The sequence below is a fragment of the Lygodium microphyllum genome, chromosome 7 (genome assembly GCF_053477565.2).
Source record: "Lygodium microphyllum isolate KBCC chromosome 7, Lygodium_microphyllum_v1.1.10, whole genome shotgun sequence".
Classification (NCBI taxonomy): Eukaryota; Viridiplantae; Streptophyta; class Polypodiopsida; order Schizaeales; family Lygodiaceae; genus Lygodium; species Lygodium microphyllum.
Window position 1 is genome coordinate 154,663,429 of NC_141141.1, and position 25,523 is coordinate 154,688,951.

General features: G+C 40.8%; 1 protein-coding gene across 1 annotated transcript in view; it reads right to left on the minus strand.

Annotated features, from left to right (window-relative positions):
* LOC148034106 (FtsJ-like methyltransferase family protein) overlaps nucleotides 1-25,523 on the minus strand; it is a 54,579-nt gene that overhangs the window by 1,376 nt on the left and 27,680 nt on the right. Inside the window, exons 2-9 of the mRNA XM_087682120.1 lie at nucleotides 2,073-2,120; nucleotides 1,843-1,998; nucleotides 1,647-1,693; nucleotides 1,395-1,551; nucleotides 1,252-1,313; nucleotides 781-970; nucleotides 572-661; nucleotides 120-386 (exon numbers count right to left, since the gene is read on the minus strand). Of these exons, the coding sequence (XP_087538246.1) occupies nucleotides 120-386; nucleotides 572-661; nucleotides 781-970; nucleotides 1,252-1,313; nucleotides 1,395-1,551; nucleotides 1,647-1,693; nucleotides 1,843-1,998; nucleotides 2,073-2,120 (1,017 nt within the window). The remainder of the gene's footprint in view (nucleotides 1-119; nucleotides 387-571; nucleotides 662-780; nucleotides 971-1,251; nucleotides 1,314-1,394; nucleotides 1,552-1,646; nucleotides 1,694-1,842; nucleotides 1,999-2,072; nucleotides 2,121-25,523) is intronic.

The following is a 25,523-nucleotide window of genomic DNA, read 5'->3' on the forward strand; positions in this document are numbered from 1 at the left end:
TATGGGCAAGTCAAAAATAGAGACCCATAGATTTTTTTTAAAAGCCAGATGTTATACAGCGAAAAACACAACACCCAAAAATAGTGGGAATAGAGTATAGTGGAACTTCAAGCCAATACCTGCCCCAGTTCCTTGCCTGCATTGTCCAATTTTGCTCTTTTTCGACGCTTTGTGCTTCCATCCGTTTTGCTTCTGTATCGTTGATATGCCTGATCCAAGTACTCTTCAAGCTCAGCATCATACCTTTGCCTCTCAGCATCAGAGTCAATATCACTTTCTTCTAGCTTCTGTGACTTGGTGACATGAGAGCCATTTAAAATCTCAGCGTCACTATCTGCTTCGTCAGATGAAGCTCCATATTCCACAGCTTCTAAATCTTTCTTGCCCTACAGCACCATATGAACATAATCAGCTTTGTTATGTGTGCCCCTATATTATTCAGTCGTTTCACCTGGCATTTTACCCATGACCCGCCGCCCAGGGGGAAATTTTCACACTAAAACAACCATTGCAAGGGTGAAACTTTTTGTGGTGACCCTAGAATCAAACATGCACACAGGCCACAGATTACCTTTATAGAAGCAAGAGAAAACAACCCGCCTTCTGCATACCCCTCCTCCATGACATCCACTTGCATGCCTGTTGCAGTGCGGGCTTTCACCTATACGACATAAGCGGCAAAATCAGGACAAGTTAAATAGACACAATACTACAGAAGTTTCACATTTGAATTTGAAAATCTGATGCATCTAACAATAACAACCACAAGCATAATCAAACCTTGGCACGCCGCTTGGCAAGAGTTTTTTTTTCCCTTTTCCTTTTTGCCTCCATAATGAACTTCAGCTCCCCCATCTCATTCAAAATCTGCTCATCATCGTCACTCTCTTCTGAAACTTCTTTGGCCGATTCAGGTTTAGCAGGTGTGATGCTGTCTTCAGAAAGGGCCTTTCTAACATTCAATCGCCATCTTCAAACAATCAATGCAATAACAACATTGTGAACATTCTTTTGGATTTATTGAGGAAACAGCACAATTACATAGAATCACAAACACATAAGTTGCCTAAAATACCAGGGCATTCCTGACAGTGACTACATTATGCAAGAAAACAATAAGCAACAAACTGAACCTACTTATGTGTTTGTGATTACATAGAATCACAAACACATAAGTTGCCTAAAATACCAGGGCATTCTTGACAGTGACTACATTATGCAAGAAAACAATAAGCAACAAACTGATCCTACTTAAGCAGCTGTTTGAACTCCTGTTTTCCAAGTACACGTAGATCTTCACATAGCAGTTTCACCTGTGAACCAGAAGGGGATGTAAGTCATGCAAAAAACTTTGGTAGCATATGTTTGGTACTGAACAAGTGCACCATGCCAACCTCTTCAGTGGTAAGAAGGTGGTCTTTGATAGAAATGCATTTGGGATCATCAAATGAAATTGAAGTGATTGTTCCTAACAACTCCAACGGCTTCTCTGCCCAGATAAAATCTGAAGCCAAGCATTCTTTACGTAGCGTTGTATTGCCATCCTCATACCTGTGGTTTCAAAATAGGCAACTGGATGAAAAATGTTAAGTAGCAGAATCACAATTTGTGCTGAACCTTTGACAGCAGATTAACAGAATGCATACCCCTCCCGATGCCGTTTCTGCTTTGTACCTCTCAGAACATCAACCACCTGCAACAATCATACATTTAATCTAGCAAAGTTAAAAGACCCTCCCTAATGTGCAAAAAAGGCAGTGCTAGACACATTAACAGATTAAACATAATTTCGCTTTGCACGTAGCAATGTTCAGACAAATAGCAAAGGAAACATGGTATGACCTTTGGAGGCTCAGCAATCTCCTGAAATAAATGTTTCACATCCAAAAGGCGAGGATCAATTTTTGCAGGAGCGCGATAACGCAAGCAGATAACATAAATTTCAGCCGATGTAGAGCGACTGGCTACAGGTTTGGTCACCTCCACTCTATCAAAAAGCTGCATGTCAACATTTTTGTTGAGTCATTTATTCACAAATATACAGCCAAAAAAAAGGCATTTAAGGTACAAACCTGCTTAAAAGCATACAGCAAAGAGTTGTAATCTTGCGACCTGAACACCTGAAATAGAACAATTTAGGGCTTAGCCAAATGTAAGTACATAAATATGCATTGCAATAAACTGAGCCCAAATCATGAAATGACACTGTTTTCAAAGCAAACAGCACCTTACACAATTTGCTGTGAATTTTGAATTTAAGAACACTATCATGATCAACTCAAAGTACATACAGCTATCTCATAGTAGTCCTAGGAAATGATTACCTTCCTACTTTCTGTTTGAGGTCCATAATATATGGTGGTTAAAGCAATTCAATAAATCAAACATTTTTGCAGTCCTCACTTGACAAACAATGATATTTGAGAGCTTAAAGCCAAATTTTCCTTTGAACATCAAAGAGAATAAATGTTCAGCAATAACAGCTTAAGGGCCCTTGTATCGAGACACACACACATCTTGGTCTGTTCCATAGAAATCGTACAAGAGGATAACCATCAATATCCAAAAATTTATTTTCTGTCAACAATCCCTGTAAATCCACCACAAAACACTTTTGCACATAGTCTCTAAAAAGCATGATGCTTGGTGCTCTTGAAAGTTTGGGACCATGTAAGACAACATCCTGGTCAATGTGAATACCTCCTGCAAGGAAGACCGCAAAAGTGAGCTGGAAATCACCCTGACAAACATGATATGTAACATACTGCTCCGCTAGAGGATTTCCTGGGTGCAAGACTGCTTATTTTACAACAAAAATGCACACGCATCTAATGATACTATGGTTTTATGGGAAACTAGCACCATAGATCTTGGTTAAAATGTGCACGTCTGTGTCTATTGAATTTTATGCTGTAGCCCACTGCCACAAGGCAGGAAACCTGCTGAATTAATGAGCGCCCCCCATCTGTTTAACAAAGTACAAGACTGAATATTGACTGAAGACCTGACTGGACTGATCTGACAAACAGAGGATCAAGAGTGGCATTAAATAGCCAAAAGATCTAGCACATCACCAAGTGGGTTAATCCATGAGAATTTGAGATTTGATACAGTAAGTGAGAACACTAGGGCTAACAAAGTGCATGGAATGTACTAGGAATGAAATAACAATAAGATACAAATGTATGGAATATGCTCAATGAGCAGAAGAGGCCAACTGCAATGTAGCTAGACCAGAAACAAAGGCTCAAAGAGGAAGTAAGAGAGACCAAAAAAGCCTCCATCATGAATCAAGGTCCATGCCTCAGGGATGCTCAAGAGATGACGATGCCACAGATCAGCAGGAGCGTGCCATACTCAGCTGTAGGTGCCAGTCAGCAGAATATACCAGAGCCTGCATTTAGTGATGCAACCAGCAGCAATACTCTGGAAGACGGCAAAATATAACAGGCTGGAGGAGATGATTGGCAGACTGGAAACAGCAGCATTCACAGCAGCAGCAGCTTGGCCTCCTAGAAGAGAACAATGCAACAATCTGGAGCAGTTACCAGGCCGAATCTACTGCATTTGGCAGGCTGAGGAGGTCAGGACCGCTCATACAATTATTGGCAGCCAGCTCTTGCATACACTAATTGTAACATCCTTGGACATCCGAATGGGAGCTAGTAGCATTGGTCACAATGGTTATGAAGTGACTTAATGTGAAAGCACTAAGGACACTTCGGGGTTAGGACAGCCGAGTCCTATTTATAGGACTCAAGGCCCTATTCTGCATATTCATTGTGTGATCGCCACTATTGGACTCTGGGCCTATTGGCCGACACATCCGTACACTGGGACGGTGTGGGCTGGTGGTATGGGACACCAAACCTTGGGATGTGGTCATGACCCAGAGTGCCACTACCTCCCAAGCTCGAGGTTGAGCCCATTTGGCCCTATGACTAGGAGATGAGTCTGATGTCTAGTCCCTTTTATTTTTGGATATGGCTTGTGTTGTGTCTCCTCCACGGGTTTGACCCGAGGGGAACGTTTCATCAATATCAGAGAGTCAACCTGCGATTGGACGCAAGATTCGAATACATGTGCAAAACGGTGACAAACCACTTTTGCTCACGGAACCATGATGATTCACACCTAACACATACACATCTATCTCGTTAAGGGTGGTATGGAGCACTGCTAGCAAGAGGGGTGTCCCCCAAGGGCACGTGTTGTGGGTGGTGGCTACAACAAGGTGCGTTTCTTGTCCGATACTCATGCTCGGGTATTTGTATTGGGGTGATGCATATGCATCAAATTTCGGTGGTATTGATGAAGGAGTCCAAGGAGCTAGCACTCCAAGGCTATGGCAAACCATCATTAGTATAGCCGAAACCCCAAAGTTTTTCTCTTGGTTATTAAATTAACATTTGTTGTTAATGTTATTATTAATTTTAGTGTCAGTGTGACATTAAATGTTACTAAATTTAAAAATGTAGTGTTTATGTTAATATTATATTATTTTCACATGAACATCAATGTTAATGTTCATTTTTCCTTAAATTAGCCCTAAAGCATCAAGAAAGCCTTGATGTCGAGGTGAGTAAAAGAAAAGGGTAGAGTGAGGGGTCATGGAGAGAGAGAGAGAGAGAGAGAGAGAGAGAGAGAGAGAGAGAGAGAGAGAAAGCACTCTCTCCAAGAGATGAGCCAAAACCCCAAAGTTTTTCTCTTGGTTATTAATTTAACATTTGTTGTTAATGTTCTTATTAATTTTAATATCAATGTGGCATTAAATGTTACTAAATTTAAAATTTTAGTGTTTATATTAATATTATATTAATTTTACATGAACATCACTATTAATGTTCTTTTTTTCTTAAATTAGCCCTAAAGCATCAAGAAAGGCCTGATGTTGAGGTGAGAAAGAAAAGGGTGAAGTGAGGGGTCATGGACAGAGAGACAGAGACACAGAGAGAGAGAGAGAGAGAGAGAGAGAGAGAGAGAGAGACACACACACACACAAAAAGAGAGAGAGAGGTGTGTGTGTGTGTGTGTGTGAGTGATGTAGCCTCTATCGGAGGGGGGAAGAGGGAGAGTGTGTGTGTGTGTGTGTGTGTGTGTGAGAGAGAGAGAGAGAGAGGGAGAGAGAGAGAGAGAGATATGAAAGCCTTGAGGTTGGCCCTTTTGCAAGCATTATGTGTACAAAGTCATCCTTGGTCAAACATTGCAAAATTTTTCATTGAAAAGACAAGCATCTCTCATGGTAATACGGTCATTCATGCCTCCTAGTGGCATGTGCACAACTCCTCGAGGCCAATTAAGACTATCCAATCTTTTCTCCTTTCTCATTTGATTGCATCCTAGCAGGAGATCTTACGTTTTTCAATTTGGTGCCCTCCTGAGATTCGCAAGGAGGCGAATCCAATGCAAGGAGAGGTATTGGCCTCCTCCAGGTTGTTGGATTGGCCGGGCAAAGATTTGCATAGACTCAAGTTCAATCGGATGGCTAGTTTGGGGTTGCAAACAGTTTTTGATGGTGTTATTCCTCGGCAATCCCATCTTTACTCTTTTTGGCGTATTTGTCAACACTTTCTGGTTCCCCATGGATATTGTCACATCTGGTCATCCATACAGGTCAAAATTCACAGGTTCTCTCCTTTACCAGTGCTACAGCCATTGTATCCATGGTGTGACTAGAAGTTTGTGATTCTGGATGATTTCGAGAAGAGGTCTACTAACCAGATATACCATCAAATGGTGGAGGCCAAGAGATGGGCCACTACAAAGGTGAATAAATTATAGCATTATTAGGGATGGCAAAAAGAAGTGGCAAGAAAGATTCCTTCAGTTTTGGAAGTCTAAGGTTCCCTATCAGGGAAAAGTCTTATTGTGGAGATTGTTGATTGGTGGTCTTCCAACTGGAGAGGTGTTGTGTGCTCGAAAGATCTCTGCTGGTCGTTGTGTATTCTGCACTACATGTGATGAAACATTGCTTCATCTTTTTGCCTCTTGTCCAGTTGTGCGACTGATCTGGGGTTTTATTTCTCACGTGTGGCTCTCGGCGACTCAGCTCCGGATAACAGCCCTGTCATGGATTATGGGAAAGCTGCCCTCCGTGTCTTCTTTGCATTCTGATTATTCCTGCCTGTTCTAGTTCCTTAGATGGACTGCCTTGTGGCATATTTGGCGTACTCAGAATACCTTTATTTTTTATTCGGTCTTCGGCATCCATGGTCATGTGGCCCGTATTCGAGGTTTAGTGCTGTGACAGATTTCTTCTATGATATCAGCTGACCTAGTTCTTCTTGACATTGCGGCCCCCTGGCTGGCTATTGTTCACTCTACACCAGCAGTGTGATTTTCTCTTTGTGATAAAGTCCTAATAGTCTTTCATCACTTTCTTTGACCACCTTATGGTCTGATGTAGCAAAATGTAAAGAGAGAGAGAGAGAGAGAGTTTCTCTGATGACTTGATGGTCTAATGTAACAGAAAGTAAGAGATATAGAGAGAATGATGACCTGACGTGCACACTCTCTACTCTGCTCTCTCTCACTCTTTGTCTCGCTTCACACTAGCAACCACTGACTGTCTCGATCCTCGCACTCCCATCCACTACAAACTGGTATCAGAGCGGGCAAGGAGTGCACGCTTCTCAAGATGTCAAAAGTTGCCTTCTCTTGTCCGGATGTTCGCACATGCAAGCACAGTGTGCAAATCTGTGCAAGTTTAGGCCCAGAAACTTAGGGCTTTTCCTGGATTTGAGCACCTTAATGTAGAATTTGACAATCTGACTCAAAAATTGCAAAATCGTTGCACATTTGCCCGGGAATTTTGGGGCTTTTCACATTTTAGTGAAATTATTTCAATTTCAATGAAATTAGTGCACACCAGACTTGAGAAATTTGGGGATTTGTCCAAATTTGGTGCGATCAAGACACAACAGTGATATCTGTCTCAGAAATTGCAGGAATTTGTGACATTTTTGTCTCCGACATTTGGGGATTTTCATGTACATGCAAAATTGGGCTGAAATTTATCCAATTTATCGACATTGATGCACATTGAACCCCGTGCAATTTGGGGCTTTTCCAGTTTGGGTAAAATTTGTGCGCCATGGCCATTTTATGTACATGGGGTTTAATTCCATGCAATTTGGACATCTCGCACTTGGAAAAATTTGGGGGTTTTGCTGAACTTGCTCTATTTTGGCAAAATTGGCCTAATCTATCCATATCAAAAACAATGCAGATGTGTAGTTGATACTTTGAGCACAAAAATTTTGGGGCTTTTGACCGTGCATGTCAAATTTTATGCCCATGCGCACATGTACAACAGAAATTGTAGCTAAATTTTGGGATTTCTCATGTAATGTGATGTATATGCCCTTGGAACAACTATAATCAGTTGTGGAATGCTGTAGCACATAGTTTGGTGCTTCTGAAAATTTCATTAAAGATCTGAAATCTCTGCTTCTACATGGTCATATATTTCTGGTTAGTACTTGTCTATACCTTGGTCACTAGTGTGACAGTTTAGGCCTGAATTTGCTGAATTTTTTTTTGTCACATTTCGGCTGAAAATCATGGCTGACAACAATGACAACAGTAATCTCATGCACATAAAGAAGCTTGAAGGAGCACATAACTTTGCAGTTTGGCAAAAACAGTGCTACAATATCATGTTGCAAAAGAAGCACGCGAAGCCGATTAAGACCAAAGGGGCAAGGCCCGCACATATGGAACAGGACGATTGGGATGAGTTAAATGAGCTTGTAGGCTCAACCATCGAGCTATCGATTTTTTATGCCTTGGTGTTCAACATTGAAGGTTTGGATTCTGCATATGCTATATGGACTCGACTGGAAGAACTCTATGCACAAAAGAGTGTCGCAAGCAAAGTGTATTGACTGAAAAAGCTTATGGATTTGCGTATAAAAGAGGGTGCAGCAATGTCTATTCACTTGAGTGAGTTTAACTCCATTTTCAGCCAGCTAGTTGCCTTGAATTCCTTGAATGATGAAGAATTTAAGGCTACATTCTTGCTTTGCACTCTTCCAGAAAGTTGGGATACATTCAGGACTGCTATAAGCAATACCAATGCGATTCTTTTGTATGTTGATGTAGAGAGTGCTCTACTCATGGAAGAAATGAATCGGCACAACAATGCATCCAGTAAGTCTTCCAGTGCTTTGCATACTAGGGGCAGATCACAGCAAAAAGGCAAATTTGATAGCAAGGGACGCAGTGAATCGCGTGATAAGGATGTTGAATGCCATCATTGTGGCAAGAAGGATCACTTTAAACATGACTTCTACAAATGGAAAAAAGAGAAAGGAAAGGGCAAGAAAACAAATGACAGCAAGGAGGAGAAGAAAGAAAGTCAAACTAAGAAGAGCAATGTCAAAATTGAAGAGGTGAATGTAGTCACTCATGACAGTGACAGTGGGAATAACGTGCTCTTTGTCTCTTCACACTTTGGTGCACATGCTTTACTTGCAAATACAGATGATGACATGCATACCTGGATTCTCGATTCAAGTGCTTCCTTTCATGTCACCCCTCATCGTAAGTGGTTCTCTGCCTATACAGGGGATCAACATGGAGTTGTCCATCTTGGGAACAACTATGCATGTGACATTGCAAGTATTGGCAATGTGCAGTTGCAATTTCAGCATGTCTCTATCTTTACACTTCAACATGTACGGCATGTACATCAACTCAAGAAGAGCTTGATTAGCACAGGGCAACTAGATGATGATAATTTTCATACCACCTTTGGTGATGGAAAATGGAAGATCTGTAAGGAATCTAGGGTATTGCTAGAGGTTGAAAGGGTGATACTTTGTATCCACTTCACGTATCTAGTGTGCGTGACCATGTTGTTGCTGTGACCAATCCCAAGTGCTTCCTTGTGGCATGGTCAGTTGGGACACATGAGTCAATCTGAAATGAAAGTGCTTTCTCGTTTGGGTTACTTGCCTTGTCTTCGTTATGCTAATTTTGAGCATTGTGATCATTGTATTTATGGTAAACATGCATAGACGTCTCATAAAAAGCCTCTTTCACTGAAACCTTCTTTAGAGTTAGTACATTCAAATGTATGTCAGATGTTAGGATTATCTTTAGGGGAAAATAAATATTTTGTCACCCTTGTCGATGATGCTACACGGAAAGTATGGGTTTATCCTATTCGTAGCAAGGATAAAGTGCTTGACAAGTTCAAAAATTTATTATCATTGGCTGAAAATCAGACTGATAAGACATGTCTTCACTCTGACAATGGTGGGGAATATATGAGTGATACTTTGTATCCACTTCAAGTATCTAGTGTACGTGACCATGTTATTGCGTGACCAATCCCAAGTGTTTCCTTGTGGCATGGTCAGTTGGGACACATGAGTCAATCTGAAATGAAAGTGCTTTCTCGTTTGGGTTACTTGCCTTGTCTTCGTTATGCTAATTTTGAGCATTGTGATCATTGTATTTATGGTAAACATCCACAGACGTCTCATAAAAAGCCTCTTTCACTGAAATCTTCTCTAGAGTTAGTACATTCAGATGTATGTCAGATGCTAGGATTATCTTTAGGGGAAAATAAATATTTTGTCACCTTTGTCGATGATGCTACACGGAAAGTATGGGTTTATCCTATTCGTAGCAAGGATAAAGTGCTTGACAAGTTCAAAATTTTATTATCATTGGCTGAAAATCAGACTGATAAGACATGTCTTCACTCTGACAATGGTGGGGATTATATGTCCAAGGCCTTTCAGGTATTTTGTGACAGCAAAGGAATAAAGAGGGAGCTCACTACCCCTCATAATCCACCCCAAAAATGGAGTTGCGGGAAGCATAGTCGGGCAAGCCATCTTCGTATACACACTTGAAAGTGTTTGGCTACAAAGCATTTGTGGACATTCGTAAAGAAAAACACAGCAAACTTGAGCCAAAGTCCTGTAAATGCATTTTCCTAAGATATGATAACGAGGGTGAAATGGGGTATAGATTATGGGATCCCAAGAAAAGGAAACTAGTACGCAGCCATGATATTATCTTCCGGGAAGATCGCATACATAAACAGCCCGAAAAGACTGAGGAGGTCTGTAGTAGGGTTGTATTCCAGAAAGAAATATCTTTTGAACAGCAAAATATGCCCGTTGTACATCAGCAAATACGTACTGTCAATGAACCTGTAAATGCAGAAAATAATGTTGGAAATGATCAACCAGCTATTGCCCATGATAATGAGCCACTACTAATCCTGATTTGCAGGCTGAAATGCCAGGACAGCATGCTGAAAATGGAAATTTGTAGGAACAGCCAACAAACAGTGATCATTGGGTTAGGAGATCGTCTAGGGCTACTAGGCAACCTGATAGATTTGTTACTAGTGCAAACAATGTGGCTGATTATGTCATGTTGATAGACTATGGTGAACCGTCTTGCTTCAATGAAGCAATGGACAGACAGGACAAAAAGAAATGGTATAAATCCATGTTGCCAAAAATGGAATCTCTTGAGAAAAATGGCACTCGGGACTTAGTGCAGTTGCTTAAAGGGCAAAAACCCTCCCATGTGAATGGGTTTACAAGATGAAGGTCACTTCTAGTTCCTCTCCAAAGTACAAAGCAAGATTGGTTGCAAAGGGGTACAAGCAAGAACATGGAGTTGACTTCGATGAGATCTTCTCTCCTGTAGTCAAGATGACTACATTGAGAACCATTTTGGGCTTGGCTACAGCTTAAGATATGGAGCTCATACACGTGCATGTAAAGACTGCATTCTTACATGGCGATCTGCATAAAGACATATATATGCAGCAGCCTGAAGGGTTTGTGGAAAATGAAAAAGAGAAGATGGTATGTAAACTCAAAAGTTTGTATAGGCTCAAACAAGCACCAAGAGAATGGTATCATAAGTTTGATACATTCATGCAATCTCAACGTTTCCATGGAAGTCAAGTGAATCACTGCTTGTACACTAAGAAGGCAGTAGATGGCAGCCTAATTATCTTGGTTATGTATGTTGATGACATGCTGATTGCTCGCAAGGATACTCATGCCTTGGACTCACTGAAGCTAAGCCTTCATGGCAGCTTTGACATGAAGGATCTTGGTGATGCAAATCACATTCTTGGCATGCAAATACTCAAAGATAGGTCGCAAGGATTGCTCTATCCATCTCAGCAGGAGTAAATCTCCAAGGTTTTGCAACGTTTCAATATGGAGGAGAAGAAAATGATTGAGGTTCCATTGCCGCCATATGTGAAACTCAATGCAGAGGACAGCCCTACATTTGATGATGAGAAGGTTGAAATGGCCAAGATACCATATGCTTCAACTGTTGGTAGTTTGATGTATGTTATGGTTGCTATACGTCCTGACATTGCCTTTGCAATGGGAGTGGTTAGCAAATACATGGCAAACCCTAGCAAAAAGCATTGGAAAACAGTGAAAGGTATTATGAGATATCTCAAAGGCACAAAGGAGTTGCACATCTGCTTTGGAAAGCAGAAGGTATTTGTCATTCAACGCTTTACAGATGTAAAATATGCTGGTCATGCGGATTGCAGAAACTCCACTTCTAGGTATGTGTTTACTTTCATAGGAGGAGTAGTTTCTTGAATCTCCAAGCTACAAAACTGTGTTGCATTGTCTACTACAAAGGCAGAGTATGTGACTGCCACTGAGACATGCAAGGAGGCTTTATGGCTTTCACGTCTGGTGGGAGAGCTTGGCATTATAGAGCTACCTATTCTCCATTGTGACAGTCAGAGTACTATCATGCTAGCATGCAATCCCGTCTTTCATGTGAAGATGAAGCACGGATCTTCTAACAGAGCGGTTTGCTCATTGCTGACAGATGATGGGAGTTGGATAGATATATGTATTTCAGCTTTGTACATACCTAGACTTAGCTGATTCTTTTCTGCTCTTAAGGCACATTGTCTTTAGAAGGAAGGTTGTTGGAAATAAAGGCCCTCGTGCCTTTTAATGTGCTTGGTTGTGAACACACCCTTAGCACTTGTACTTACACATATATATTTATCTAAAAACCTAAAGTGGTACACTCGTCATTGTACCCAAAAATTGTGCACACTCTCTCACTCTCTATCTCGATTCACGCTAGCAACCACTGACTGTCTCGATCCTCGCGCTCCCATCCACTACAATTATCTTCACAAAAGAAAGAGAGAGAGAGAGAGAGTAAGCCAATGACTATCTACGCCCATGGTTGTCCATGGCTACACAGCAGCAGTAGGCCAAGCACAAGGCAGTGGTAGTGGGTCAAGCAAGGGGACATGGTGGCAACCCCTGGACTAGGCAAGGGGAGGTGAACATGTTGGCTGCCATGTGGACACTTACTCGAGCAATGTAAACTCCTCTCAAAAAGGGGAGAGCTATCCTGAGTGTGTAGAAGGCATACTAGATATTTAACCTACATGGTCAAACTGTGGCAAGGCATGTTGAAACCACAAATAGAAGAAAAGGAAAAAAAGAAGTTTGAGTCGAAGGCTCGTTATATTTTTCCCTCTTCTCTTTTTCTTCTCATAAACCCTCTCTTGTGTTTGGTGTAAAGGCCCTTCGTTACACTTCCCATGTATATATTTACTTGTACATGTGAATGCACCCTTGTGGGGGTAAGTGTACTGCACCCTAAGTATAAATGCATTCTTTTTATTCTTTGTGCGTACCACACTAGTACACACCCTACTCACGTTTTTGCTCTCTTTGCACTCTCTACTACTGCACACACTGCACTCCTGCTACGCGCACCCCCTTCAAACTAGTATCGAAGCTTTGGTCATTTGGCGCAAGTGTCCTTGTTCATTCAGCACAAGAAAATCATCAAGGTGTCACTTTCTGGGTCACATGTGTGCTGGGGACTGTTGGTCGACAGGCCAAAACCCTAAATCTGCTACAAGTGCAAGTCGTTTTAGTTCAGGTAGCAGGCGCAAGTCGTTTTTGCTCAAACAGACAGTCTGGAACCCTGAAATCGGGCAGACAGTCTGAAACCCTAAAATCAGATAGACGACAGCTGGCAGTACCTTCTGAAACAGTGCAACAACTGTCAAGCCCTCCTGCGGTGATGTGGCAACCCTACTGTCAGTTCTGGACTGACATTCATCAAATCTGAAGCAATCTCTGGACACTACAGCAGTTAGCCGTTTTGAGATTTTCTCTGATTTTGCACAGTGAATGCTTGTGCAGTGACATTCAACCCAAAATTTACAGACATTGTACACATTGGCTTTGGAACATTTGGGGCTTTTCATGTATCAGTGAAATTTTTCTCAACTGAGTTAAATTCACTGACATTGGTGCACGTCTAGTTCCAAGAAATTTGGGGCTTTTGCAGAATTTGTTAAATTCTACAACATTTGCCCTTGTTTGGCACTCAAGAACCTGTATGAATACCATTGGGGTAGTTTTGTCAAAGAAATTTTGGGACTGTTCACATCAGTGATGTATTTTGTGCTAATTCATGCTTTGGCAATGAAACAACAGCAAAATCTTGTTGAGTGGAAGAAATTCTTACTTGGGATGTATCAAATGTTGTCAAAAGGCAGCTTCCTTTAGTACATGTATTGCTAAATGCTCTTTGTGCACTGAAATAGTGGTATCTACAGCACTTGGGATGTTGCATATGGGCATTGTGGTGATGTATTATTGAAGTGGGAGCTGTCTTTTATGCATACTTATCACATTTTGTGCACGTATATGCTGTACTCAGCCTATTTGGACTGAAATTGCAACAAATTATCTGCTTCTTGAGCACCTTTGGAAATGCATTTTGTGCATTTGCTATTATATTCAGCAACCTTGCTATTGGCTGATAGTATTCAGCACTTTATTCCATAAATTTATTGCTGAAAATGGCTGGCAATGCATCCACTTCTAACGCAAAGAATCTCTTTGAGATTCGGAAATTTGATGGCAACAGCTATGATCTTTCGAAAGATCGTGTCCAGGATATCCTGTTTCTAAAGGATTGTGATAATGCTTTCGAACAAGAAAAGCCTGTTTGTCAGATGAGGAATGGGCTAAGATGAATAAGAAGGCTATTGCTCACATCAAAATGGCAATCACTGATAATAACTTGGTTGATATCAAGGGACTCTCCACTGCACGTGAAGTTTGGGTGTGAAACTCAAAGCTTCATATGAGAATACGACCCCTGTCAATCACGTTCATCTTAAGCGGAAGTTGGTTAACTTGGAGCTTGATGAGTCCAAGCCTGCCTCAGAGCATTTGAATCCATTTACTAGGATTTTGAGTCAGTTACAAGATGCAAGCTTGCTACCTTTTGATCCCAAGTTGAAGGCTATCTTCTTGCTCATGACTTTACCACATTCATGGGAAGCATTGGTCGTCTCTTTGAGCAACAACCCCAACTTGACTTTTAATGGTGTGCATGGTTCTATTCGCAATGAGAAGATTAGACACAAGGCAAGTGCGGACAGCCGTGGCTCTCAGCCTATAATGTAAGAGGAAGGACTGAAAAGAAATCAAATGCTATAAATAAACACAAAAATCCCAACAAAAGCAAGGAAAAACAGCAAGATGTCACTTGCTACCAGTGTGGATGCAAAGTGCATAAAAAGCCCGATTGCAGGTATTTTAAAAAGAAACAAGAACGCAAAAGGCAAATAATGCAAAAGGCCAAAAGGTGAGAAAGATAGCAACTCTACCCCTAAAGAAATAGAGAAAGTAAATGTGGTATCTAGAGTTGTTATTGAAGAGAGAAAAGAAAATGAAGATACTGCAAATTCGTTGGTTACATCTTTAGATCCACATGCTTTGACAATAGAAGACATGTATATCACTAAAAAAGGTGTGATAGATGTCTTGTTGTCTGCTCGTGATGGTTTGTCATAATCGTGAATTGTTGACAGTAAAAAGGAACAAGAACACAAAAGGCAAAAAACTAAGAAAGATAGTAACTCTACCCCTCAAGAAACAGAGAATGCAAAAAATGGTATCTAGGGTTGTTATTAAAGAGAGAGAAGAAAATGAAAATATTGCAAATTTGTTGGTTACATATTTAGATCCGCATGCTATGACAATAGAAGACATGTATATCACTAAAAAGGATGTGATAGATGTCTTGTTGTCTGCTCCTAATGGTTGTCACAATCATGGATTGTTGACTGTGATGCTTCGTTTCATGTAACTCCGTCTTTGGAGTGTTTTTCTTATGCAATATCACCTTGGAAAAGTTTATCTAGAGAATAACTATACATGTGACATAGCTCTTGAAAACGGCCTAGAATTGATTCTTCATGATGTTAGGTATGTACTTGGCATCAAGAAGAGTTTGCTTTCAGTTGGGCAGTTAGACAATAGGGATTACTTCACTACTTTTGGTTGTGGAGTATGAAAGGTGCCGAAAGGATCCATGCGTTGTGGAGTATGAAAGGTGCCGAAAGGATCCATGCTTGTCACTAAGGGCACTAAAAATGAAACTTTGTATTATCTGCACTGCAAGGTACTCCTGAAACGTTTGTTGCAATTGCAGAAGTACAATCACATGTGGAGCTATGGCACAAGCGTCTTAGACACGTGAGCCAAAAGGGTTTGCAAGCACTTTCTTCACTTAAAAGAGTTGATGCAAAAGATTCAAAGCTTGACTTTTCTAATAACTATATTTTGGGAAAAAATGTAAAAACTTCATACTCTCATAGAGCCTCTAGAAGGGCGTGTATTTTGGATTTAGTCCATTCTAATGTATGTACCATGCCAATAAAAACTCGTAGTGATTTCTATTACTTTGTATCTTTTATTGATGACCACTCTAGAAAGCTATGGGTTTACTTGCTTGAGCTCAAAAGTGAGGCACTGGATGTTTTTAAAAGGTTTTATACGGTCGTTAACACTCAAAAGAGTTTAAAACTAATGTACATAAAAACAAATAATGAGGGAGAGTATATATCAAAAGAATTCAATCAATTTTGTGATGTAAACAGGATTAAACGAGAGCTCACTGCCCCTTATAATCCATCATCTAATGGTATAGCAGGGTAGATGAATTGCACTTTACGTGAGAAGATTCAATGCATGTTGTCCACAACTAACCTCCCGTAATCATTTTGGGGAGAGCCACTTAACACTGCGGTGCACATTTGCAACCGATCTCCACATCATGCACTTAATAGTAGCATCCTTGAAGAGGTTTGGTCTGGGAAACCTGCTTCATATGACCACTTACGGGTCTTTGGCTAAGAATGTTATGTACATGTACCTATTGATAGCAGAACCCAACATGACAGAAAATCCATCAGAGGCATCTTCATGGGTTATGGAAATGAAGGTGAAATGGATAATAGAGTTTGGATTCCAAGCATGAAAAAGGTAATTCACAGCCAAGATATGGTATTAAATGAATCAAAGCTATTGAAAAATGCCACATCTAGTGACTTAGATAAGAAAAAAGTGAAATTTCAGTATGAACAGCCATCGACCACTAAAAATTCAGCCTTGTTTGATGCTGGTTTTGATGATCATCGTGTCATTATTGAGCTAGATGAAAATGGACAACAAAGGAATGCTGAAAATTAGCTTGGGTAACATAATCAGCATTCTGAAAATGTAGTTCAGTAGCCAAATAATGAGGTTATTGGCATTCCTTTGGGTGAGAAGGCCCATTGCCCAAAGATAGGAAAGCCATTCCTAATAAATAGGTCTATAAAATCAAGTGTGTAGATGGCAAATCCAAATACAAAGCCAAGCTTGTGGCTAGGGGTTATACACAGAACGAGGGGATTGACTTTCAGGAAGTGTTTTCACTTGTTGTCAAGATTACCACTCTCCGTGTATTGTTTGCCATTGTACCATCGATGGATCTAGAGCTTGATTATATGGATGTTAGAATTGCATTCCTACAAGGTGATTTAGAAGAAGAGTTGTACATGAAGCAACTAGAAGGCTTTGTTATACCAAGAAATGAGCATTTGGGATGCAAGCTTAAGAGAAGCTTGTATGGTCTAAAGCAAGCTCCTGAACAATGATACAAGAAATTTGCTTCCTTCATGCTCTCACATGGGTTCAAGAGAAGCAGTGTAGATCACTGCTTATATACAAAGAAGGTTGGTGATGGAAGCCTTATTGTTATTGTGCCTTATATGGACGATATGCTTATTGCTGATGAGTATAAGAGCCAAGTTAGTGCATTGAAAAGATAGCCAAATTCAGCCTTCTCCATGAAGGATTTGGGTAGCTGAATGCATTTTGGGCATGTGTGTAATGAGAGATAGAGAGCTGCAACTCTTATTTCTCTCACAAGAAAAGTACATCAGCAAAGCACTTGACAAGTTTTCTATGGCTGATGCTAAGCCTCTTGGTGTACTATTACCACCATACACTAAGCTTAGCAAAGTAGATTGCCCAAAAGATGATGAGGCAGCTAGTACTATGAAGGGAGTTCCCTATGCTTCACGTGTGGGTCACTCATGTATGCTATGGTTGCCACTAAACTTGATATTGCTCATGCAATAGGAGTCATGAGCAGGTTTGTGTCAAACCCTGGCAAAGTGCATTGGAAGGCAATGAAATGCATCTTCCGGTACCTTAAGAGCATACAAAGAAGATGTATATACAATGGAAAGGAGACATGGCAGGTGACTTGGATACTCGCAAGTCTACTAGCAGGTATATTTTCACCTTGACTGATGGGGCAGTGTCATGGTACTCTAGATTGCAAAAGATAGTAGCACTCTCTACTACTGAGGCTAAATATATTTCAACCCACTAATGCTTTGAAAGAAGCTATTTGAGTTGGCAATTAAGTCAAGGATTTTGCGCTGCCCACCATAACACTTGTACTTGGATGTGATAGCCAAAGTGCTATATGTCTCACTAAGAATACCATGTTTCATGCATGTACTAAACATATTGATGTGCGGTACCACTTTGTCAAACAGGTTCTTGAAGATGGTCTAGTCACACTAACCAAGATTAAAACACAAGATAACCCTACAGATATTCTCGCTAAGAGCATTGCAAAGGCTCAACATGAGCATTGCATTTGACTAGTGGGAGTTGGTTAAAGGTTCACTCCGAACCTAAGTGGGAGGTGGTTAGGTATAAAGGCCCTTCATTACACTTCCCGTGTACATATTTACTTGTACATGAAGGAGATACTTCTCGAGAAGCCATGATGGTAAGAGAGGAGACGTGGTTTGAGAGAAAATAAGAATATCGACAACAAGAGTTTATGCGGTTTTGATTTTGAGAAAGAGGCAAATACAAATGATAACATGACTGTAAACAGAGTGCATTACATGCCGGTTTGAACAATCTTTTTTTTTTTGTTTTTTGAAAGTAGGGCATAACTTTATTAAAAATCAAAGGTTCAAGATAAAGAGCATGTGTGTAGCAAGAGTGCAATGTGTGCAACAATGCAGAGAGAGTAAGAACACATGTAGGATATGTACCAATATGGTACACACACAAGATAAAAGAATGTATTTATACTTGGGGTACGTTACACTTACACTTGTAAGAGGACGTTGCCTCTTCAATTCCAACCTAATCCCTGTAAAGGGGAGAAAAAGAAATGTGATGAGATGAACATCGATTCATGGCTGGCCAAATGGGCAGCTTACTTTGATTTATATCAGTTTGATGACGCTCAGCGTATCGAACAAATACAAATCATGTTACAAGGGAAGGTGTATGCTTGGTTGGCAAGGCCATGTCCCAAGCCGAAACATGGGCATATTTTCAATCCATTTTTCAAAAGCATTTTGTAATCAACGACCAAATTGAAACTTTCAGTAATTAGAATCATGGTGCAACCAACCTTTTCTATATCAATAGTTACCAAGATATATTAGCTCAATGATGTTGGAAATAAAGGACCATCGTGCCTTTTACATGTGCACGGGTGTGAACACACCCTTAGCACATTTGTACTTTCATATATATATATATATATATATATATATATCTAAAAAACCTAAAGATGTACACTCGTCATTGTACCTACAAGTCGTGCTCACTCTAATCTCTACTCTGCACTCTCTCTGTGTCTCTCTGTTGTGTGTAAGCAGTGCGTGTCTCAATCCTCGCACCGCAGGGCACAACAAACTGGTATCAGAGCTAGCAAGGAGTGCACGCTTCTCAAGATAGCTTAGAAGAGGCATTCGGACTAACGAGCGGAGTTGCAAGTGTCACAAGTGGGCAGCAGTCAGCAAATTTGACAAGCAGTAGACGACAATTTGCAATCGTCACTAGGGCACACAACAGGTCATGGATGCTAGAGAGTAAGCGACACTTACTGTAGGCATCGCGGGCGCAACAAACGAAGTCAAACGGGCAACAACAGAAACTACGTCAGATGAAGTCAGACGAGCTAACGACACGCAACCAGGCGGATGGACAGCGAGCACGTTGACAAAAGCCACACGTTGGGTAGTGTCATGGCAAGACCAGCGGCGCTGACGGACAGGGCTGTCGACAGGAGCCATGCGACGGGCTGGAGACGCCAGCACGAACCAGGCCGGCGGGTCAACGCAACCCCCTCCCTGTCACATTTTTTCAAAAGTCAAGTTTTTTTTTCTTTAAAATTCTCTTTTATCCCCTTTTTCCTCTAACGAGGTTTCATGCATGGAAGCACAAAGTGTAGATTTGTGCAATCTTGGCCCGAAAAATTGGAGCTTTTCCCGGATTTCGGGATTGTGATGCAGAGCAAGACCATTTGTCTCAGAAATTACAAAAACTTGTGACATTTTGCTTCCAACATTTGGGGCTTTTCATGTATATGCAAAAATTGGTCTGAAATTTACCCAATTTCTCGACATTGATGCATATTGGACCTCGTGCAATTTAGGACTTTCATTGTTTGGGTAAAATTTGTGCGCCATTTGGTCATTTTATGTACATGCGGGTTTAATTTCATGCAATTTGGGCATCTAGCACTTGGAAATTTTTGGGGGTTTGCTGAAATTGCTCTATTTTGGCAAAATTGGCCTATTCTATGCATGTCAAAGACAATGCAGATGTGTGGTTGATACTTTGAGCATAAAAATTTTGGGGCTTTTGACCATGCATGTCAAGTTTTATGCCCGTGCGTACATATACAACAGAAATTGCATCTAAAATTTGGGACTTCTCATGCAATGTGATGTATTTGCCCCTGAAACAGCTGTAATCAGTTGTGGAGTGTTGTAGCACGAGGTTTAGTGCTTCTGAAAATTTATCTGCAGTTCTGAAATTTCTGCTTCTACGTGGTTATTTATTGCTGGTTGGTACTTGTTTGTACCTTGGTCACTTGTGTGACAGTTTAGACCTGCATTAGCTGAGATTTTTTGTCACATTTGGGCTGAAAAATCATGGCTGGCAGCAGTGACAGCAGTAATCTCATGCCCATTAAGAAGCTTGAAGGAGCACATAACTTTGCAGTCTGGCAAAAATAGTGCTACAATATCCTGTTGCAAAAGAAGCAAGTGAAGCCAATTAAGACCAAAGGGGCAAAGCCCGCAGATATGGAACAGGACGACTGGGATGAGTTAAATGAGCTTGCACGCTCAACCATCGAGCTATCGATTTTTTATGCCTTGTTCAACATTGAAGGTTTGGATTCTGTATATGCTATATGGACTCAACTGGAAGAACTGTATGGACAGAAGAGTGCCACAAGCAAAGTGTATTGGCTGAAAAAGCTTATGAATTTGCGAATGAAAGAGGGTACAGCAATGTCTACTCACTTGAGTGAGTTTAATTCCATTTTCAGCCAGCCGGTTGCCTTGAAGTTCTTGATTGATGAAGAATTTAAGGCTACGTTCTTGCTTTACACTCTGCCAAAGAGTTGGGATACATTCAAGACTGCTATGAGCAATTCTAATGTGATTCTTTTGTATGCTGATGTAGAGAGTGCTCTACTCATGGAAAAAATGAATCGGCAGAACAATGCATCCAGTAAGTCTTCCAGTGCTTTGTATACTAGGGGCAGATCACAGCAGAAAGGCAAATCTGATAGCAAGGGAGGCAGTAAATCACATGGCAAGGATGTTGAATGTCATCATTGTGGCAAGAAGGATCACTTTAAACGTGACTACTACAAATGGAAAAAAGAAAAAGAAAAGGGCAAGAAGACAGATGATAGCAAGAAAGAGAAGAAAGAGAGTGAGCCTAAGAAGAGCACTGTCAAAATTGAAGAGGTGAATATAGTCACTCATGACACTGACTGTGAAAATGATATACTCTCGGTCTCTTCACACTTTAGTGCACATACTTTACTTGCAGATACAGATGATGACATGCATACTTGGATTCTCGATTCAGGTGCTTCCTTTCATGTCACCCCTCATCATGAGTGGTTTTCTTACTATATAGGGGGTCGACATGGTGTTGTCCATCTTGAGGACAACTATACATGTGACATTGCAGGTATTGCTAGTGTGCAATTGCAGTTTCAGCATGGTTCTGTCTTTACACTTCAGCATGTACGGCATGTACCTCAGCTCAAGAAGAGCTTGATTAGCACGGGGCAGCTAGATGACGATGGATTTCATACCATCTTTGGTGATGGGAAATGGAAGATCTATAAGGGATCTAGAGTGATTGCCACAGGTTGTAAAAGTGATACCTTGTATCCCTTCCATGTATCTAGTGTGAGTGATCATGTTGTTATCGTGACCGAGCAGCCAAGTGTTTCTTTGTGGCATGGCCAGTTGGGACACATGAGTCAATCTGGAATGAAAGTGCTTTCTCATTTGGGTGCTTGACAAGTTTAAAAAATTCTTGGCATTGATTGAAAATCAGACCAATATGACACTTAAGTGTCTTCTCTCTAACAATGGTGGGGAATATGTGTCCAAGGCCTTTCAAGAATTTTGTGACAGCAAAGGGATAAAGAGGGAGCTCACTGCCCCTCATAATCCACTCAAAAATGGAGTTGTAGAGCGTATGAATCGGACCATACAGCATAAGGTCCGTACGATGCTATCTCATGCTACATTACACATGGTTTTTGGACAGAGGCTGTTATGACAACCGTACACTTAATTAATCGGTTACCAAACAGATCTTTGGAGGGGGGGAGTTTCCCAAGAAGCGTAGTCGGGCAAGCCATCTTCGTATACACACTTGAAAGTGTTTGGCTATGAAGCATTTGTGCACATTCATAAAGAAAAACGCAACAAAGTTGAGCCAAAGTCTTGTAAATGCATTTTCCTAAGGTATGGTGATGAGGGTGAAATGGGGTATAGATTATGGGATCCCGAGAAAAAGAAAAGTAGTACGCAACAATGATGTTATCTTCTGGGAAGATCGCATGCAGAAACAGCCCGAAAAGACTGAGGAGGTCCGTAGGGTTGCATTCCGAGAAGAAATACCTTTTGGACAGAAAAATGTGCCCGCTGTACAGCAACAAATACCTGTTGTAAATGAACATGCAAATGCAGAAAATAATGCTGGAAATGATCAGCCAGTCATTGCCCATAATGATGAGCCACTGGATGTGCAGGAACAGCCAGGACAGCAAGCTGTTAATGCTGATTTGCAGGCTGAAATACCAGGACAGCAAGCTGAAAATGCTCAACAGCCAACAAACAATGATCATTGGGTTAGGAGATCATCTAGGGCTACTAAACAACCTGATAGATTTGTTCCTAGTGCAAACAATGTGGCTGATTATGTCATGTTAACAAACTATGGTGAACTGTCTTGCTTCAAGGAAGCAATGGACAGACAGGATAGCAAGAAATTGTATAAAGCCATGTTGTTAGAGATGGAATCTCTTGAGAAAAATGGCACTTGGGACTTCGTGCAGTTGCCTAAAGGACGAAAAACCCTCCCATGTAAATGGGTTTACAAGATGAAGGTTACTTCTGATTCCTCTCCAAAGTACAAAGCAAGATTGGTTACGAAGGGGTACAAGCAAGAACATGGAGTTGACTTCGATGAGATCTTCTCTCATGTAGTCAAGATGACTACATTGAGAACCATTTTGGGCTTGGTTGCAGCTGAAGATATGAAGCTCATACAGATGGATGTAAAAATTGCATTCTTACATGGTGATTTGCATGAAGACATATATATGCAGCAGCCTAAAGGATTTGTGGAAAAAGGGAAAGAGAAGATGATATGTAAACTCATAAGGAGTTTGTATAGGCTCAAACAAGCACTAAGAGAATGGTATCATAAGTTTGATCCATTTATGTAGTCTCAAGGTTTTCATAGAAGTCAACTAGATCACTGCTTCTACACCAAGAAGGCAGCAGATGGCAGCCTGACTATCTTGGTTCTATATGTTGATTACATGCTCATTGCTAGCAAGGATAGTCATGCCTTGGACTCACTAAAGCTAAGTCTTCATGGCACTTTTGACATGAAGGATCTTGGTGATGCAAATCACATTCTTGGCATGCGAATACTCAGAGATGGTCAAAAGGATTACTCTATCTATCTCAGCAGGAGTACATCTCCAAGGTTTTGCAGCGTTTCAATATGGAGGGGGGGAAGACAATTAGGGTTCCATTGCCTCCATATGTGAAACTCAATGCAAAGGACAACCCTACATCTGATGATGAGAAGGCTTAAATGGCCAAGATACCATATGCTTCAGCTGTTGGCATTTTGATGTATGCTATATGGTTGCTACACGTCCTGACATTGCCTTTGTAGTGGGAGTAGTTAGCAGATACATGGCAAACCCTGGTAAAAAGTATTGGAAAACAGTGAAAGGTATTATGAGATACCTCAAAGACACAAAGGATTTTGGCATCTGCTTTGGAAAGCAACCGGCATCTGTTGTTGGCTTTACGGATGCAGACTATGCTAGTCATGCGGATTGCAGAAAGTCCACTTCTAGGTATGTGTTTACCTTCACAAGAGGAGCAATCTCTTGGATCTCTAGGCTACAAAAGTGTGTTGCATTGTCTACTACAGAGGCAGAGTATGTGGCTGCCACTGAGGCATGCAAGGAGGCTTTATGGCTTTCACATCTGGTGGGAGAGCTTGGAATTACAGAGTTACATGTTCTTCATTGTGATAGTCAGAGTGCTATCATACTAGCACGAAATCCCGTCTTCCATGCAAAGACGAAGCAGATACAAGTGAAGTACCACTTCATTAAAGATGTACTTGATAGCAAGAGCATTGAGCTTGTCAAAGTGCATACATATGATAATCCTGCAGACCTTCTCACGAAGGGTCTTCCAGCAGAGCGGTTTGCTCATTGCCGACAGATGATGGGAGTTGGATAGATATATGTATTTCAACTTTGTACATACCTAGACTTAGCTGATTATTTTCTCCTCTTAAGGCACATTGCCTTTAGGTGGGAGGTTGTTGGGAATAAAGGGCCATTGTGTCTTTTACATGTGCACGGGTGTAAACACACCCTTAGCACATTTGTACTTTCATATATATATCTGAAACCGGTCTATGACTCACATAAAGCGGTGGTTCCTTCAATTATCACCTGGTCTTTTCACACACATACACACAAATAGAGACCTCACTCCCTCGCTCAACACCAGATTGGCCCCAAAGACCGGCGCCCTTCTTGCTATTTCTTTATCAATTAAAAGATGGAAAATTACAAAAATGAAATGTTCCAAAATACATAACATGTGAACAATTGGTTTTCGTCTATTTTGAGTAAATCCTAGCTGCATAAGGACAGTTCACCATGACCAGATCAACATCCCTTTTAGGGAAACATTTTCTGTAACTATAACTCGATGATTCATGTGTAGAATTACAGTCTGTAGATCTTTGAATTCACTGTTCTTACTATCTAGCATGTCCAGAATAACATCCCTTTTAGGAAAGCATTTTCTGTGACCAAAACTCGATGATTCTTGTGCAGAATTGCAGTTTGCAGATCTCTAATTCATTGTTCCTACTATCCAATAGAGACCTCACTCCCTTGCTCAACACCAGATTGGCCCCGAAGACTGGCACCCTTCTCGCTATTTCTTTATCAATTAAAAGATGGAAATTTACAAAAATGAAATGTTTCAAAATACATAACCTATAAACAATCGGTTTTCATCTATTCTGAGTAAAGGAAGCATTTTCTGTAACCATAACTCCATGATTCATGTGTAGAATTACACTCTGTAGATCTCTGAATTCACTGTTCTTACTATCTAGCATGTCCAGAACAACATCCCTTTTAGGAAAGCATTTTCTGTGACCAAAACTCGATGATTCTTGTGCAGAATTGCAGTTTGCAAATCTCTGAATTCACTGTTCCTACTATACAAATCTCTATATTCACTGTTCTTACTGTCCAAGATGTCCAAAACAATATCCTTTTTAGGAAAGCATCATTCCAACCTTAAAACAGTCCCACAAACAGCACTAAATCAGAGCTGAAAAACCCTTCAATGGAATCAGCCCATCATGCAAAGCATTTCCTCTAAGAATAGAGAGAGAGTTGACCAGAGGGAGCAAGCTCTACCTCAATACATGAGTCAAAGTCGAAGCAGTACTCTCCATAGCTGATGTTCTTGCACGAATCTGCCCTCACCTCCTCAAAACTTCATTCTCAGATCTACCCCTTATGCCTATTACGTTTTTTTTTTAAATGCT